A 15,487-nucleotide genomic window follows, 5' to 3' on the forward strand; every position below is an offset into this window, starting at 1 on the left:
AAAAAAAAAAAAAAAAAAAAAAAAAAAAAAATAAACAACACCGCAAGTGCAAAACCTCCAAAGCACAAGTGCAAAAATCTTTTCACTGGGGCAAGAGAAACTCTGTGACAAAGCCAGGGCTTTATACAGTCCTCTAATACACTGAAAAGCAAACCAACAAGACCAGCTGCTAAAGTTTTAAATAAATACATTTTAAAGGTACCTCTGTCAGTCTGAGTTACTTCTTGCTCTTCATATTTAGCTCTTGGTTTATCTGTGTAGTGACACAGTAGTGGCTAAAGCCCTGAGTCCACTCTTCTGAGTGAGCTTTCTGTCTGAAGATTCTGCACAATAGACATAATATTTCTTAAATATTATTGAAAATATCCAGTGCCCTTTGCCTAAAAACAGATGCACCTGGATTGCTGTTTTGGAGCAGATGAGGAGCACACCTCTGATGACTGTCTTCCAATTGCTCCTATTTCATTGCACTTTGGTTCCAGTCTTAGAGCATAGGAAGGGGTGGGGTTTTTTGTCTAAAACTAAACCAAAAGCATAATCCAGCTCACTCACATCACTTACAGGTTTTCTGTCTGTAAGAATAGATTAGAGCTGGTCCAAAGCAAGACCCCTGACATGCTCATTGTGTGGATGCTGGGTCACCATAAACAACTGTCTTGCTCTGCAGATGAGCTCCATCTGGGCTAGACTACTCATTAGCATGTACACAGCATGACTCATTAGACTCACATCCAAAGATAATGACACATTCAGGAAATTATCTGCACAGGTAAACAGGTTTGTTGGTGTAAAGGGCACTCAGGGGCATACTTATGTACTTATTCAGTGCCTGAGGCATATATAAATCAAATTGCTTTGTGCTGGATTATGTATTCTAGGTCTGTTAACTGAGATACAGTGCAAGTCAAAAAGACTACGGAAAAATGTGAAGCAGCCCCCAGATCAGACAGTCAACGAAGATAATGACAGCCAGGATGTGAAACAAGTAACATCTACAACTAAAATATATAGGGTAAGAGAATTCTTGTAATAGCTTGTACAGTACTGGTGGTTTTTGTTAAATGTGTCTAATACAGTGAAAATAGAGTATTGAAAACTCTCTGGAGCTGTCTCTATTAATTAAAACTCCATCTTCCATCAAGCCAAGGAAGTACCTTGAGAAGTGGTTCTAATATTTTTAGTCAAAACTCTACATATGCTGTAAAGCATCTATAAAATCCATACAGTATTTTTTCTGTGGTACATATGTCAGGCATATATCACATATGGTGACATGTGATAATAAAGATGGATCATACCTAGTTACTTGCTGAACACTTCCATATTTCTAATAATTAACTATACAGACCCATGCAGTTTAAAAGCTTTAAACACCTCTCTTCTGTACACTCTACAAAAACCTCAGTGACAAGCAGATCTCTTATCTGCTTGGTCTCCAAATGCAAAAAACAGATGTGTGTCTTTTGCCTAAAGCCAGCGGTCATAGATCATTTCTATGACTGCATTTCATGATGGGCTGTTTTTTTCTTTTTTTTCTTTTTGCCAGTGTAGGAGAAGGTAGAGTTTACCCCAGAACAGCAGAACCTTCTTGATTATATCATGGATTCATACAGTAAACAACAAATACCACAGGAGGTCTCAAAAAAACTAGTAAGTATATTGGTGAATTAATTTTTGAGATGCAGATAATAAAGCCGAGGATTAGATGGCAAAAAATATTTGTAGTCAGCATAAACAGGTGTAGTAAGTAGTAGAGTGAACTATAGGTAACAGCTTACAGTTAAAGGATGCTGCAAGTGGGGCAGAATCTCTCCCATTCAGTCAACAGTTAGACCACATCTTAATCAAACTTTAATGTTAAGAAAAACTTTCAACTCTAAAATAACACCTTAATGTTCAAATCTAACCTTTATTGATTTGAACTTTGTTTTTTAGCTTGTCAGTATAGACAGTTTGAGTTCAACTCACTGATGAGCTTCCTTTCTACAAAGACGCCAGCCTGGAACCTTGAAAATATTTATTTTTTTTTAAACACAATTTCCAACATTTTCCATGTTTGGATTTTTGTTCAATCCTCTCTTCTTTCTTTTTCCTCTATATCTTCTAGAAATTCCATTGTCCTTTATGAACTCCCAGTTTTCATGGTTGGATGGAAAAAGGCTGGGAAACAGGGAGAAGAAGAAAAAAGGATTTAAAAGAGATACATTTTTTAAAAAGTGTTATGTTCAATTAAAAAAAAAAAAACAAAACAAACAATCCCCAAGCAAACTTATAACCAAAACTACTGTAGAAAATAATTTCCTAAGTCAATAGCTTTGAAAAACAGAACAAAGACACTTGCAGGGGAAGGGTTGAATAAGCCTAATTAACTTGTGGAACTTATTTCTGTGGGAGACTGAAGAGGTCAAAACAAAAAATACCTGATCAAAAGAAATAGACAGATTCATTTATAACAAGGCCTTTGTTTAAATATTAGGATAGACATAGAAATTCTAGCTAGTTCTAAGTGCCTAAATCATTGCTGAACATGACACTGAAAGTAAGACATACTCCAGAGAAAAAGACACACTGTCAACTTCTTTTACTTCTTCCAAAATACTTCGAAGAAAAATTGGAGACAAATTACAGTGTTAGGTGGAACTCTTGCCTGGTCCTGCCTAATAGTTCTTATATTTTATGCTCTTAAATATGAAATGTCAGTGAAAATTAATGGATTTTTTTTGCTTGTTTGATTTCTAACAGTTAAACGAGGAATTCAGTGCTGAAGGAAATTTTCTGATTTTAACAGAAATGGCTACCAGTCATGTGCAGGTTCTTGTGGAATTCACAAAAAAACTACCAGGTATATCCAGCATGTTGGGGCAAATTTTGTTATTGCAAATTTTACATACCTTTCAGTTGCCCTTTAGCAATTGTATATTAGCAATATTGGCAATATTTTGAAGACTATATGAAAATGCCTCCTATTCCTACAGATTTTTCACACACGGTCCAAGGAAAAGGTGCTTTGTGCTCAGAAGAATAATATGCTGAATAATTCAAACTCTGCCAGTCTGAGATGTAGCACTCTTTACCTACTGACACACAAAATGCTCAGAGAAGGGGTTGCGTCTCTAGAGAGACACATAATTATTATATATATATATAATTATTTTCATATATTGCTGCAATGGCAAATAATCTGCTTCTAGTTACCGATAACACTTGCCAGACTCTGCTTCCTACTCTTTGCTGCCATTCTAGCAATGCCTCTAGGTCATAACATCTGCTGAATTGTGAGTCACAGACAAAAAGTTGGTAGCACCAATATTTATGGTCCTTGCACAGTGTGTTAATGACAAGCACTTAAAATCTGAGTTCATCACTAGTATTTTTTAACATCCAAGTTGATGCTACCTCTGTACTGAACACTGGACATTGTAGAGATTCCCTTTAATTAAGGAAGGCACATTTTAACACTTAGCTGTACAAACCCATGATTTTCCCGGTCCTTCCTCCGTGTCTCACAGGCTTGCTTTAAAGCCCAGTACTGCAGTTGTAACTATATTTTTTTAATGTTAACTGGGATACAGGCTTGCAGGAAATGAAGAAGAGAGGAGATTTTTAATTGAAAGAGAAATGAATATTTAAAATACAGCAGGAAGATTCTATGTAAAATAGTATATTAGTCCAAAGGCAAGGTGGAATGTTTAAAATTAGATTCTTCAAATGCTGATTTTTGCCCTCAGAACATGGAAAGGCCTGGAAGCAGCATGGCAGTGGGAAAGCCATATAGAGAGCTCTGGTGGAAACATGAAAGAAGGTATTAGGGAGCAGGATAAGACTAGACAAAATTCTATTGGTTATGCTACGCCACTAGATTTTGCTCACCACATTCCTCTAAAAGTACCATGAACACTGAAACACGTGTAATCTTCATAAAATTCAGTGAAGTTCAAATATGTGTCATTTTCTGAAATCTGGGTTTCAATTTACACAGCACTTGGCAACCCTACTGGCACCAACATCAAGGCTATGCAGATGAGTGGCACTACACGTGCAAGAATTTCAGGACAGAAAGAAGTAGGAACGTTTACCATTGCTGCCTGACTTATCTCTAATATCTCCCCAGGCTTCCAAACTCTTGATCATGAAGACCAGATTGCTTTGCTGAAGGGCTCAGCAGTAGAAGCCATGTTCCTCCGTTCAGCTGAGATCTTCAGTAGGAAACTTCCGACAGGGCATACTGTCCTTTTAGAAGAAAGAATTCGCAATAGTGGTGAGTATCTTGTTTAATGAGGAAAAAACCAAAACACACCATTACACTTCTCTGTCAGTATTCGGCCCTTGGAAAGCTAGTAAAATTGTTTATTAGCACTGAAACAGATTTGTTGTTCTTTAGACTAACTAGAACCAACCTAACTCAGCCCTGAGTCTAAAGCTCATCGGGTAAAGGTTTCTTTATAAATACATTGCAAGTATTATAAATAATGCTACATCAAAAAATGCAGTGCATGTCTCCAATCAAAGGTGTGAAGGAACAATGAAGAAGAAATATCACCATTTCAAATTTTTCAATAAAGTGTGCTTTCAAAAGCGATCACTGTAAGAAGGAAAGAAAAAATGATTTTAGAATGTTACTGGAGATGACTGAAGGCAGCCACATATTCTTAGGGTCAGTTTGGTAAAAGGTGCATAGAAGAATTATAAACATGGCATGTTCTCAATGTGTTTTCTGCTTCTTAAGGTCCCTCAAAGGCTCAGCAATTCTCATAAATTCTACTGGTTCTAGGCATAAATCTTAATAATTATGGAAAGCCAAATGGTTCTAGGTATTGTTTGCTCCTTAAAGCAGACAAAGTGGTGTTTTACCTTCTTATGCATTCTTTGTGTTCCACCAATACTGGATGTTTTGCTTTTTTTTTGTATTGACCAGCAAGCTTTATCTAACCCTCAGCTACCCATCGTTGAAAATTCACATCACAGAATACAGAATATGCCAACAATCCTGAATCAGAGTCAGCTTCTAGATTCTGGCTTCTGAGTTTCTGTTTTAAAGGTCAGAAAGACAAGAGACAGAAGAACATGTAACCTCAATACTAGTCATGGAAATGGCCTTGAACTCAGTTCTGAAACTCTGAATCAGAAAGTGCTACTGATGTATGCAAAATTAAGCCAATACTTATACATTTTAAACACTGAGAAGGAGTTAGAAAATTTCATAATAATTCATTTTTTGCAAGTATGTATTTATTTTGGCTTAGCACGCTTATTTATAGGCTAGTATTTAGTAGTTTTTTATATTTCTTTCATTTTGATCGATTGTAAGAGGGTACTGTTTGATGGACTGGAAATGATGACTTCCAGAGTGATATGAAGAGCTTCTTGTCCGGGTTCTGCAGGCAGATAAGTATGTCAAGAAGGCCAGATATATTTCCTGGAAACTGCATTGAGTGTATCTAAATCTCTTCAATGAGATAAATTTCTATTGGTTTATAACCTAAATTTTTTATAAAAATAGATCTTAGAGAAATCAATCCATATGGCTATATGATTACTGAAAACTTCTCTAATCTGTACAGTGAGTATCATCCTTCTTGTTCAAGGTATCAACTGTTCATAAAAAAGAAAAAGAAGCAGAGGAAATACTTAATACAGACCATTACATAAGCCAATATGTCATACCAATAATTTTTCCTTATTCATAATTTAAAAATATTCAGTTAATTCTCTGCAACTACTGAATCCAGATAAGATGTAATATTATTTTTTGCAAGTTTGTATTAGACTTAGTGATAAAACTTCACATCACAACACAATTAGCTGGAATATTACATTGCATTCTGCATTAGCATTATTTAACTGTCATGAAGCAGATTTGAAAAAGAGCATTTTGTGTAAAAGAAAATTTCAAGACATGGAACAATGAGAAATGTGGTATTGTTTACTCCAAAGAAAGATTTCCTGCAATTCTTTTTTTCTGGGGGGCAAAAAACCTCCAAGGTAAATTAAAAAAGGATTCTGGATCAGATCAAAAACCTAGGCTGAATAGTTCCCAAGAAATGAAACACAATAACTTCTCTAATGTGTATATACATGCATATGTTTCTCTTTGCCCTTGGAAAAGGCTTTCTAAAACATCTTCCCTGAAGCCAGGCTCAAGTTGGAAACATAAGAGGAAATACTGCTAGAATTTCTCCCTCCCTGTATTACAGAAGGATAATGAATTATCCAGCTTACTGCTGCTGACTGCATTCTTTCCTTCTGTTAAAAGCCAGAATACAGAACAAAATAAGCTTTTCCATATATTTTATTTCTCCACTCTGTGCAAATTCAAGCCTACTTTAGAAGATTTTCCTTGGCTGCGTTTAATGGAGCTGTGACAGTAAACAACAAAAGCAGCCTGTAAGTCTTTGCATTTGTAGCACTGTTAACTTAATTACTGAACTAAACCTATTTAAATAAATAAAACTCTGAAAAAAGTTTTAGAATACCTATTGCTGAAACAGCCTGTTTTTGTGGCTTAAATCCTCATCACTTTCAGGTGTTCCAAGTTTAAATAAAATGAAAGAAAAGCATGCAAATTCTTCTGTTATCATTGTTTACACATATGGCTTTCAAAAACATTCAGTATTATATTTTAAAATATTGAATATGCATGCCATAGGACTCAACATCAGGACTCTGGGTTGAATAGTAACCTGTACCAAACGTGACATCAAGGTAGAAATGTAAGCAGTCTTTTCCGGCCTTAACCAGTAAGGACAAACACTACTAAAAGTTGCAGCTTGCCATTACCATGTTATAGGCTCATCCAAGACATAAGCCTGCCAGAAGAGATTAAACACCTTTTTTTTACAAAAGCCTCACCGGAAAAAAAAACAAAAAACCACCAAAAAACCCCAACATCTAAATGCAGCAAGCTGAAACCTACAAAGAAAACAGAGAGCAGCAGAAGAAATTCAGGGATGGTTGACTGAGAGTTTAAAAATTAGGTTGATAGGTAAAAAAGGAAGAAACATTATCAGGATTATTCATGGCTCCTAGTGAGATTCTAAACACTGTCACACCAGCAGCCACAAAATATTGCTATTAGTCAGAACTTCTGTCTGCATATTTTTCGGTGCAGACAAATGCCTGAATATCACATAAGTCCTATTGTCAAGCCTTGATGCTTCTATCCATAAAATCAGGGAGGGTGGTGGTGATCCTGCCTAAAAGTCACAAGCTGTCCAGATATCTGTCACCTGCCACCAAGTCCACTTTGAAGCCGCTCGCCTCTATTAATATTTATGCCTTCCCCAGTTTGATTGTATTGAATGGTTTGTTGGGTTTTTTTCTGATAAAGAAGTCAGAGATCTGGTGGTGATGACCTTTGAGCATTATCAGCGTTCATTTTCATTCTCATGCTGATGAGGTGTGTTTTTATTTCTTAGCTTGTGCATATTGCTCAAGTCCTGTTGCATCTCAGAGACTGTCTTTGTGCCCTGATAGTCTTTCTCCATAAGCTGTTATGGAAATTATTACATTAGCTGTTCCTGTGACTGAAATCCTCTCCTACTCACTCTAATATTGAAACTTGATGAGAAATACAGACATTTTATTCAATATTATTGAGAATTTGTGCGATTTATCTTAATAGATGCTTCATTATGCACACACCACATTGTGATTGACTCTTTCTGTGAATGGCTGACATTTTAGTAATTTAATGCTAAATTGCTAAAATTTAGTAATTTAATTTTTCTGTTATTTTGAAAGTAAATTCTCCCCATTATTGAGCATTACAGTATTTTTTTTTAAATCAGTGCTGAGATACTGACTTTTTTTTTCTCAGTGAGCATTTGTAGTTTGTTTTCCTAAGGATACCAGCTTTCAGTGGTCAGCTTTCAGTGGAACAGACATGGATTTTTAATTCATCATTTTATTCTACAGACTTGTTCTACGAATTTGAGTACTGAGAAATAAGATACTGTCTGATATTAACAGAAATGGAAGAATCTGGACACAAATTTTAGGTTGGCAGTAGGACATCTGACATTTTGAAATACACTGTTCTCTTCCTGGAAGGGTTACAGGTGCTGAAGTACAGTCAGATCCAAGGAAAAAAAAAAATTAGCTACACTTTCAAACCATTGGCAAGAGTCCACCTTTTACCATTGAATGGGGGACACAAAGTTCCTGTTAATTTGGACAAGAGATTCCTGCAACCAAAGGCAAAATTTGTTATCAGAACAATGGATAACTAATCACTTCCACTGCCTTTGGTTTTTATGACTTGGTTATTGGTAGTGAGTAATGGTGGTGTTTCAAACCCCCATTGTACTGGGGTTTGTGCAGAGAAACAAAATGAAATTATCTTCACTGCTGAGTCCAAAGTGTCTAACCCTCGAATAGTTCCATGCATCCTCATGGAAAAAGACACCCTCCTGTGACTCGACTCAAAACTGGCATAATGCCTGAAACATTTAGAAGTTAGGACCAGTTTTAATTGCAGAATACAGAAAAGAGATTTTCTGTTTGCATACCTTTCCTGCATAATCTACCACACTGAGTTAGCCATTGCTATGTTCCTGAATTACAAATAAAGTAGCTGAAAGTATTTAAATTATATCTCCAGACTAGATTTATACCCATGAAAACAAGAACAGATCACAGGGACTCAGTCTCTTTTCTTCCGTGTAAACATGCTTCTCCAGGCCAAAAACTTATTTAGACACTACCCGCAAAGACAAGCTCAAGGCAGTGCAGACGCTGCTGCTCTGTGCCAGACCAAATTTGTCTCCTGACTGCAGGCACTCAGGATACTGCCAAAAGATGGTATGTGGCAATGTCATTTGCACTCTCCTTGCGGGTTTGGTTGGGGTCTTTTTCTAAGTAAGGTTTCTTTGCTTGCAATGCTAACTTCACAGAAGTCCTACGGATTGCTTTAAAGGGGATGGAGTTTTGCTATCCTGATTGTGAGTTCTCCTTGACACATGCTAACATCTCATTTAAGTTAGCTGTTTAAATCCTACAAAATGGTGACAGACAGAAGAGAGGTCATGTGCACATGCTTCAGTGTGTCCTCTCTAGCATCTAAATTTCCCCCTATTTGGCATCAATGGTTGAATTTGGTCAGTGTTTAAAGGGTCACTGATACATTTGAATAGTTCAGAAGGGAGAGCTCATAAGCAGCATGGAAAGTAGTTCTGGCAGATAAAATACCGTGCAAGATAAAATGTAAGTTTGCAAGTAATTAAAATATTTTATTTGCATAAAGCAGCTACTAATACACCCTTGGTTCAATATCCATTGTCACCTCCATGTTTATCAAGAAAAAATATTTCTTTATCTATATTAATAACACAGTGCTAGTTACTGTTAATTAGTACTTACTTTCAAGCTTTCTTGCAATAGATTAATTATTCAGTTTTACCGAACAGACAAGATAGAAGTGAGAATACTGTTTCAAAAAGCTGGCAATACTGACTTGATATCATACTAAGAACACCTATTCCAGGATTACATTAACCAGATAATTATTTATGGCCATAAGGCAAACCTTATGAAAACATCAGTCATCTTACCTTTATAGAGAAATCAAAGCAACAGAACTCTAAAAAAGGCAAGGTCTAAAGCAAAGTTGTGTCTTAACTAACAGATGGGGATGAAATTACCCAGGTAAGGGGTGCTCAATGAGTAATGTTTATGGGTTTAAATCAGCTCTAATCTAATGCTGTAAGACTGTATTCGGTAAAGCTCGTATTTCCGATTGACTACACTTGGGTTTACAGCCAGTCATGCATTAACATAGAGAAATCAATCAAATGACCTGCAGTATCTTGCGCAGATGATTGAGCTGGGCTGGTAGTCAGGCAGAAATCTGTGCAATTCAGAATGATGCCCAAGGACCCATGAGGGAGGAGCATGTTCTTATTGCTGTAATGCTGGATGAAACAAGGTTTTGAAAGCCTTCTGAAAAAAGCATTAGGAAGGATGCACTATTAGCACTGACCAGGAAGCTCTGCCTGGCTGACACAGTATAGTGCAGGGCTCTTGGCTGATCTAAATAAAGAGGGTTAGATGGAACTAACTTTTCTATTTTTGTTGAGGCCAGAAATATACCTTTATTTATTTTATTTTTTTCTCACTTTTGGGGTATAACTTATAACAATGGCACTGGGAAAGTCATGTAATTTATTTCTTTTTTAGTGTTTCCCATTACAAGCATCAAATCATCTTTAATTCTTGTTCTAATAATTTGAATTGAAGTGACAACATCTTGTACAGTAGCTAAGAAAAAAAAAGTAAGAACTATAAACATCTGTTTCCTGTGTTTCCTGCTTTTTTTTTCCTTTCTGTTGGAGCTTATTAAATCCAAACGGAAGCATTTTCAATCACATAGAAAACAGCCCCCTCTTGTGATGGAAGAGCAATTTGTGTAACGTGCAAACGGGATGATGAAACAGCAGGGAAACTCCAGCACAGACGGGATGATGGCAAAACTAGTAACTGATAAAAAAATTCCATTATTCTAGTCTCAAAATTGTTCATTTTGCACGGTTTTGCTAATAATTGTCTTGTGACATGTATCGGTTTAAAGACTTCAACATTCTGTTCTCTTTAGTAAAAGTCTAAAGGTAAATTAGTTGCATTGCTGAAACACCACTTTCTGCTCCCTTTCATCTCTTCTGTTTTGTTTCATTTCTCTGTTTGTATTAAAGTAATGCAGAGAAGTTCTCTGCCATAATTTCATTTGCTTCCACACCTATGCTCATTTTTTTCTTCACTCATCCATACTTTAGTTTCTTAGTGTTAGCTTATAAGCTTTGAGGATTAGGGATTGTTTTACTACATGCTAATGCAGTGTTTGGACCAGCAAGGACCTGAGCTAATTAAATAATTATTCCTCACTTTGCTCCCCAGCATCATTTTCACCCTACTTCTGCTATATTGACAGCAGGACTTCAGGAGTTTGTGGTCAGCAAAACAATAAATTCATCCAGCTGAAAGTTAATCTGACCTTCAAAAAAAAAAAAAAAAAAAAAAAAAAAAAAAAAAAAAAAAAAAAAAAAAAAAAAAAAAAAAGAAAGAAAAAAGAGAGAGAGAAAGAAACAAGTTATGAGTATGAGAAACAAATGATGGGAGTCTTAGTCACAGTCCACTTCCTCCCATTTCTTGTCTGCTGCCAAGATGACTGTGCCCAGCAGCACAATACCTTGCACAAAGACTTCTAAAAATATTAAGTTTGTCTTGGACTTTTCTCATGTCATTGCTGAGTTATTAACTTCCATGAAAGGAATTAATTTGCTCTGCTTTAAGGCTCAGCTTTCTTTCCTGTTTCTAGTTTCATGCAAACTTTAAGACTTTGGTGTGCCATAGGTATGTTTTACTCATATATTGTAAGGAACTTTGGCATTTAAAACCACCCAGGAGAGAGACAAGTGGTTCCCCAAAAGTTAGGAACAGCAAGCGTTTCAAATTTGAAATAGTTAGTGCTGATGACTAACAACGTAATCCTCACAGAACATTAAAATCTGTGACTATTGTTTGCTCTGTTAAAAGCTGCAGCTGTGTTACTAATGTCTACAGGATGAGCTGACCTGCATCATATATATCCACTTAATTAACTTACTAGTGTTGAACTTGTTACAAAAACAAGACTTGTGGCTTGTAATCTGAAGTGAACATAGGTTGCTATGTCATGCATTTAAATACATGACTCAGCCATGAAATAAACCACACCCTGCAAGACCATTCTTTCACTGTGGGGACACATAACTATTCCACTGGATGAAGTAAATTTACTGTCACAGCAAAATGTGACTGTTTCATGTTTAAGTCAAGTGACTTCGAGTTTCCTTTGTTTGAGTTCCACCTGGCGAGTTTCATTTTGAATTTCCCCTATTGGAGGCACTCCAAACCTCACCAGTCCTGGACTTCAGCTTTGTATTGTATTCAGCACTCAAAACTGCATTATTTCATGTGATTTCCACACCAAGTTATAAAGACTTCTCCTAGAACAGCTCAGAAATAAGAGTAAAACTTCAAGAAATCCTATGGCACTCATTTATGGCAACAGAGGAGGTTTCCATCCTTTCAGCCAAGGAAGGCCAAAAGGCTTTTTTTTTTGGATGTCTACATTTTATCAGTGCCACCATTTCAGAGTTGCAAGCAGCTGCTGTCAATAATCTAGTGTCTGCTTTGAGTGACTCACACATCATTTAAAAAAAAATAATTTTGGTGTCACAGGATCTACTTCTCTTTTACACCAAAGAGCAGAATGGAGTACATCTGTAATTTAAGGCTAAGTAAGAACACTGTGACCTGATGACAAGGTCAGTAAGAGGAAGCTCCCTTGACATGTCACAGTTGGGTAACCCCAAAGGGGTTTGCTGATGGTGCGAGAATCGCATGATCCCATCCTTAAATTTGTCTGGATTTTAGTTATTTATGACTCTATATTTTATAATACACTATTTCATGCTTTAAAGTAGTAGTAGTTGCAAGCAAATTGATCTTGGACTATAATCCTAGACCTAACTAAAGTTTCATGCTACATAAAAGGAGTAATTAAGTGTCTTTGTGGAGATGACTGAAGCAACTGCCTGAGGCAGCTGTAGAGTAGAGTTGGGCTAGAGTTAAACCATATGCCCTGAGAGATTTCCACATTACTAATGCAGAGACAGGGAACATGGTGACTGCTTTGCAAAGAGGAGGCAGCTAGAATATCAGCAGATGACAAGAAAACCACATATGAGACTTGTCCTGAAGAGCCAGATGGACATACCTGCAGAGGAAAATGAATTATTTGAAAGACTTTGAAGCCACGCAAAAAGGAATTACCAGTGCTTGCCCATGTCTAGTCTGCTCTGGAAAACAAGGATGTGCTCACATTTTTGTAACTGTCTTGCATCAGGCCTGATTAGTGTAGTAAATTTCTCCCACTAAGACAATCAATATGAAATATAAAATAATTGCTATGTAGCAACAAACTAGGTTGTTTTAATAATTAAGAAATACTATAACTTTTTTTTTTCCCTCCCACAGGTATTTCAGATGAATTCATAACTCCCATGTTTAATTTTTATAAAAGCATTGGGGAGCTGAAGATGACACAGGAAGAATATGCACTGCTCACAGCCATAGTTATCCTGTCTCCAGGTAACTTCTCATCCGGGATTAAATATTTTTGATTCTGGAAAGAAAGCATGCAGAGTGTGACTTTACATTCTACATGGAGTGAGCATACATGCTTATTCAGTATATTCAGTCGTTAAACCAGAAAACAAATATACAAGTGAGAACACCAAATGTCCTGCTACATCATTTGGCTTTGTATAGAAGTAAAAGACTGGTAAAATGCACCACTTAAAAAAATTACTGGTGTCTCTTCACTGCTTAGCACAACAGGCTTCTTCCTTCAGAAAATCCCACATGGTTACATGCACATCACTACTGAAAACTGTGGAATGTCAAATTTTTTAGGGGGAAATTGGGAAACCCTATAAATTAGAACAGAATATGGTAATGAAGGTCTTCATCCTTTACTGGACAAACCCTAGATGCCAAGAGCAGAAGGACAGTAGAAAGTTGCCCTCCTGACTACTAAATTGTTGAAAATAGACCTTGTGGAAGTACTGGCACAATAGTATCTGAGCCCTCATTACATGCTTTGCCATGAAATCTAATTCTTTGACAACAGAAAGCTAACCACCTCTACCTACAAAATATGGAGAAATTGTATAGTGCTTCAAACAGACTATCATAAGAATGAGAGAAGAGAAGCCTGAAGTTTCAGGGTAAAGGATGGACACTGAGGTTTGTAAATCAGGTTTCATGGAAGATGGGAAGGTGAAGCATTTCTATCACTCTTTGAATCAGTGTGTTTTAGTAACAAAACCCCCATCCTCCTCTTTTCCTCCCTCTCCAAGTATCCAATCACATACTTCCATATGAACAAAATAAAAGGACAAGTATTTTCTAAAAGAGAAATTTCATCTGAGGATGAAGATGTTTGATTTTGCTCTGGTGACCTGCTTGTACCCTCTCTGTACTGGCCAAATTCCCCAGGACTACTACATCTCCAAGAACTTACGATGTGTTGCTCAGTTGTTGCAGTGCATCACAAGACATACTCTAGTGCAGAACCACGTGGGGAGATGATGATAAAACTCCAGTGAAACATTGCAGAGTTAAAAAACTTTGGTTTTTGAGAAAGTTAAAATTTTCCCTAGCCAGAAGTGGGAAGTTTACATGAAAACCCTAATGTAAAAATACAATGTTAAGCATTTCTATTTCCTCTTAATTTGAAAATAAATATTCTTGGTAGATGTGAACATCAGTGGCCAGTGTAAATATTTGAATATTTTTATATTATCAGTGTAAATAATTTCAATGTATCATAGCATATATTTGCTAATTACTTCTTTCCTTTTAAAACCATAACCAGATCGACAATACATAAAGGACAGAGATTCTGTGGAAAGGCTTCAAGAACCACTGCTGGATATTCTACAAAAATTCTGCAAACTTCACCACCCAGACAACCCTCAACATTTTGCATGTCTTCTGGGTCGTCTCACAGAATTACGGACATTTAACCATCATCATGCAGAGATGCTGATGTCATGGAGAGTGAATGATCACAAATTCACACCTCTTCTCTGTGAGATCTGGGATGTGCAGTGATGGATACTTTTTTATTTTAGGAGAAATATCTTTTTAAAGGACCACATAACATTTACTTTCATAGAAAAGCATGCCACAGTGCATTGTATTTTCTTTACTGCATTTTTATAGAAACATGACATGGGTTCATAAAAGTAATTTTGTTCACTATGCACAGAATATTGTATAGCTATCAGACCTTCATATGTGAGTATAACTTTTTCTGTATTTATACTGTCTGATCAGAAAGAGCCCCTCAGCTCCTCAGAGGAACACAGTTAATTCCTCCTGCTATTAAGCTGATTGGAGTTACAGTTCCTCTTGAGAAATGGGGAAATGCAAGTTTCCATTGATATTTTTTCATTGCAGTGTTTCTTTTGTGCTTTGCCTCTGTTAAAAATATATTCCGGATATTTACAGTAATAAACCTTATGAAATGGTTAATGCCACAGTTCAGCTGTTCAGCTGTGAAATGTGTTCATATAAGGTGCGCAAGATGTTATTTCTTCACAAGCAGGAACACTATGAAATGGAGAAAAGTCACACCAAAACAAACTCCCTTTTCATGATACAATATGTAACTTCATTTGCATTACTGTTTCAAAGTAAAAATTATATACAGTATCTATGCTTCGTGAAAGTGTGTCACAGGTTATTTTGCTTTACGACTTCAATTGTTGGTGCTTAACGGCTCCGAAAAATACCATCAGCAACATCCCTGGAACACGTGAATGCGTCTGGATGGTGCGCGAGGCTCCCTGACGCCAACAGGGGCTGCAGGCAGGGTGATTGTTTTCCTTGTGCCCGGGTCCGCTCCCGGGGCCCCGAGCCTGGACGGCTCACCAGCAGGGATGTG

General features: G+C 36.7%; 1 protein-coding gene across 7 annotated transcripts in view; it reads left to right on the top strand.

The window, feature by feature from the left end:
- NR1H4 (nuclear receptor subfamily 1 group H member 4) overlaps window positions 1-15,204 on the top strand; it is a 46,465-nt gene extending 31,261 nt beyond the window's left edge. For 6 of the 7 annotated variants that reach the window (XM_027885780.1, XM_027885777.1, XM_027885782.1 and 3 more), the window contains 5 exons: window positions 1,552-1,650; window positions 2,743-2,842; window positions 4,112-4,258; window positions 13,012-13,125; window positions 14,414-15,204. In XM_027885780.1, coding sequence (XP_027741581.1) covers window positions 1,552-1,650; window positions 2,743-2,842; window positions 4,112-4,258; window positions 13,012-13,125; window positions 14,414-14,652 — 699 coding nt within the window. In that variant the 3' untranslated portion in view covers window positions 14,653-15,204. The remainder of the gene's footprint in view (window positions 1-1,551; window positions 1,651-2,742; window positions 2,843-4,111; window positions 4,259-13,011; window positions 13,126-14,413) is intronic. The other variant, XM_027885781.1, reaches the window with a different exon arrangement.
- The last annotated feature ends 283 nt before the right edge of the window (window positions 15,205-15,487 follow it).

Source organism: Empidonax traillii, unplaced genomic scaffold (genome assembly GCF_003031625.1).
Source record: "Empidonax traillii isolate 1590-97213 ecotype Southwest subspecies unplaced genomic scaffold, ASM303162v1 scaffold172:size1107868, whole genome shotgun sequence".
Taxonomy (NCBI): domain Eukaryota; kingdom Metazoa; phylum Chordata; class Aves; order Passeriformes; family Tyrannidae; genus Empidonax; species Empidonax traillii.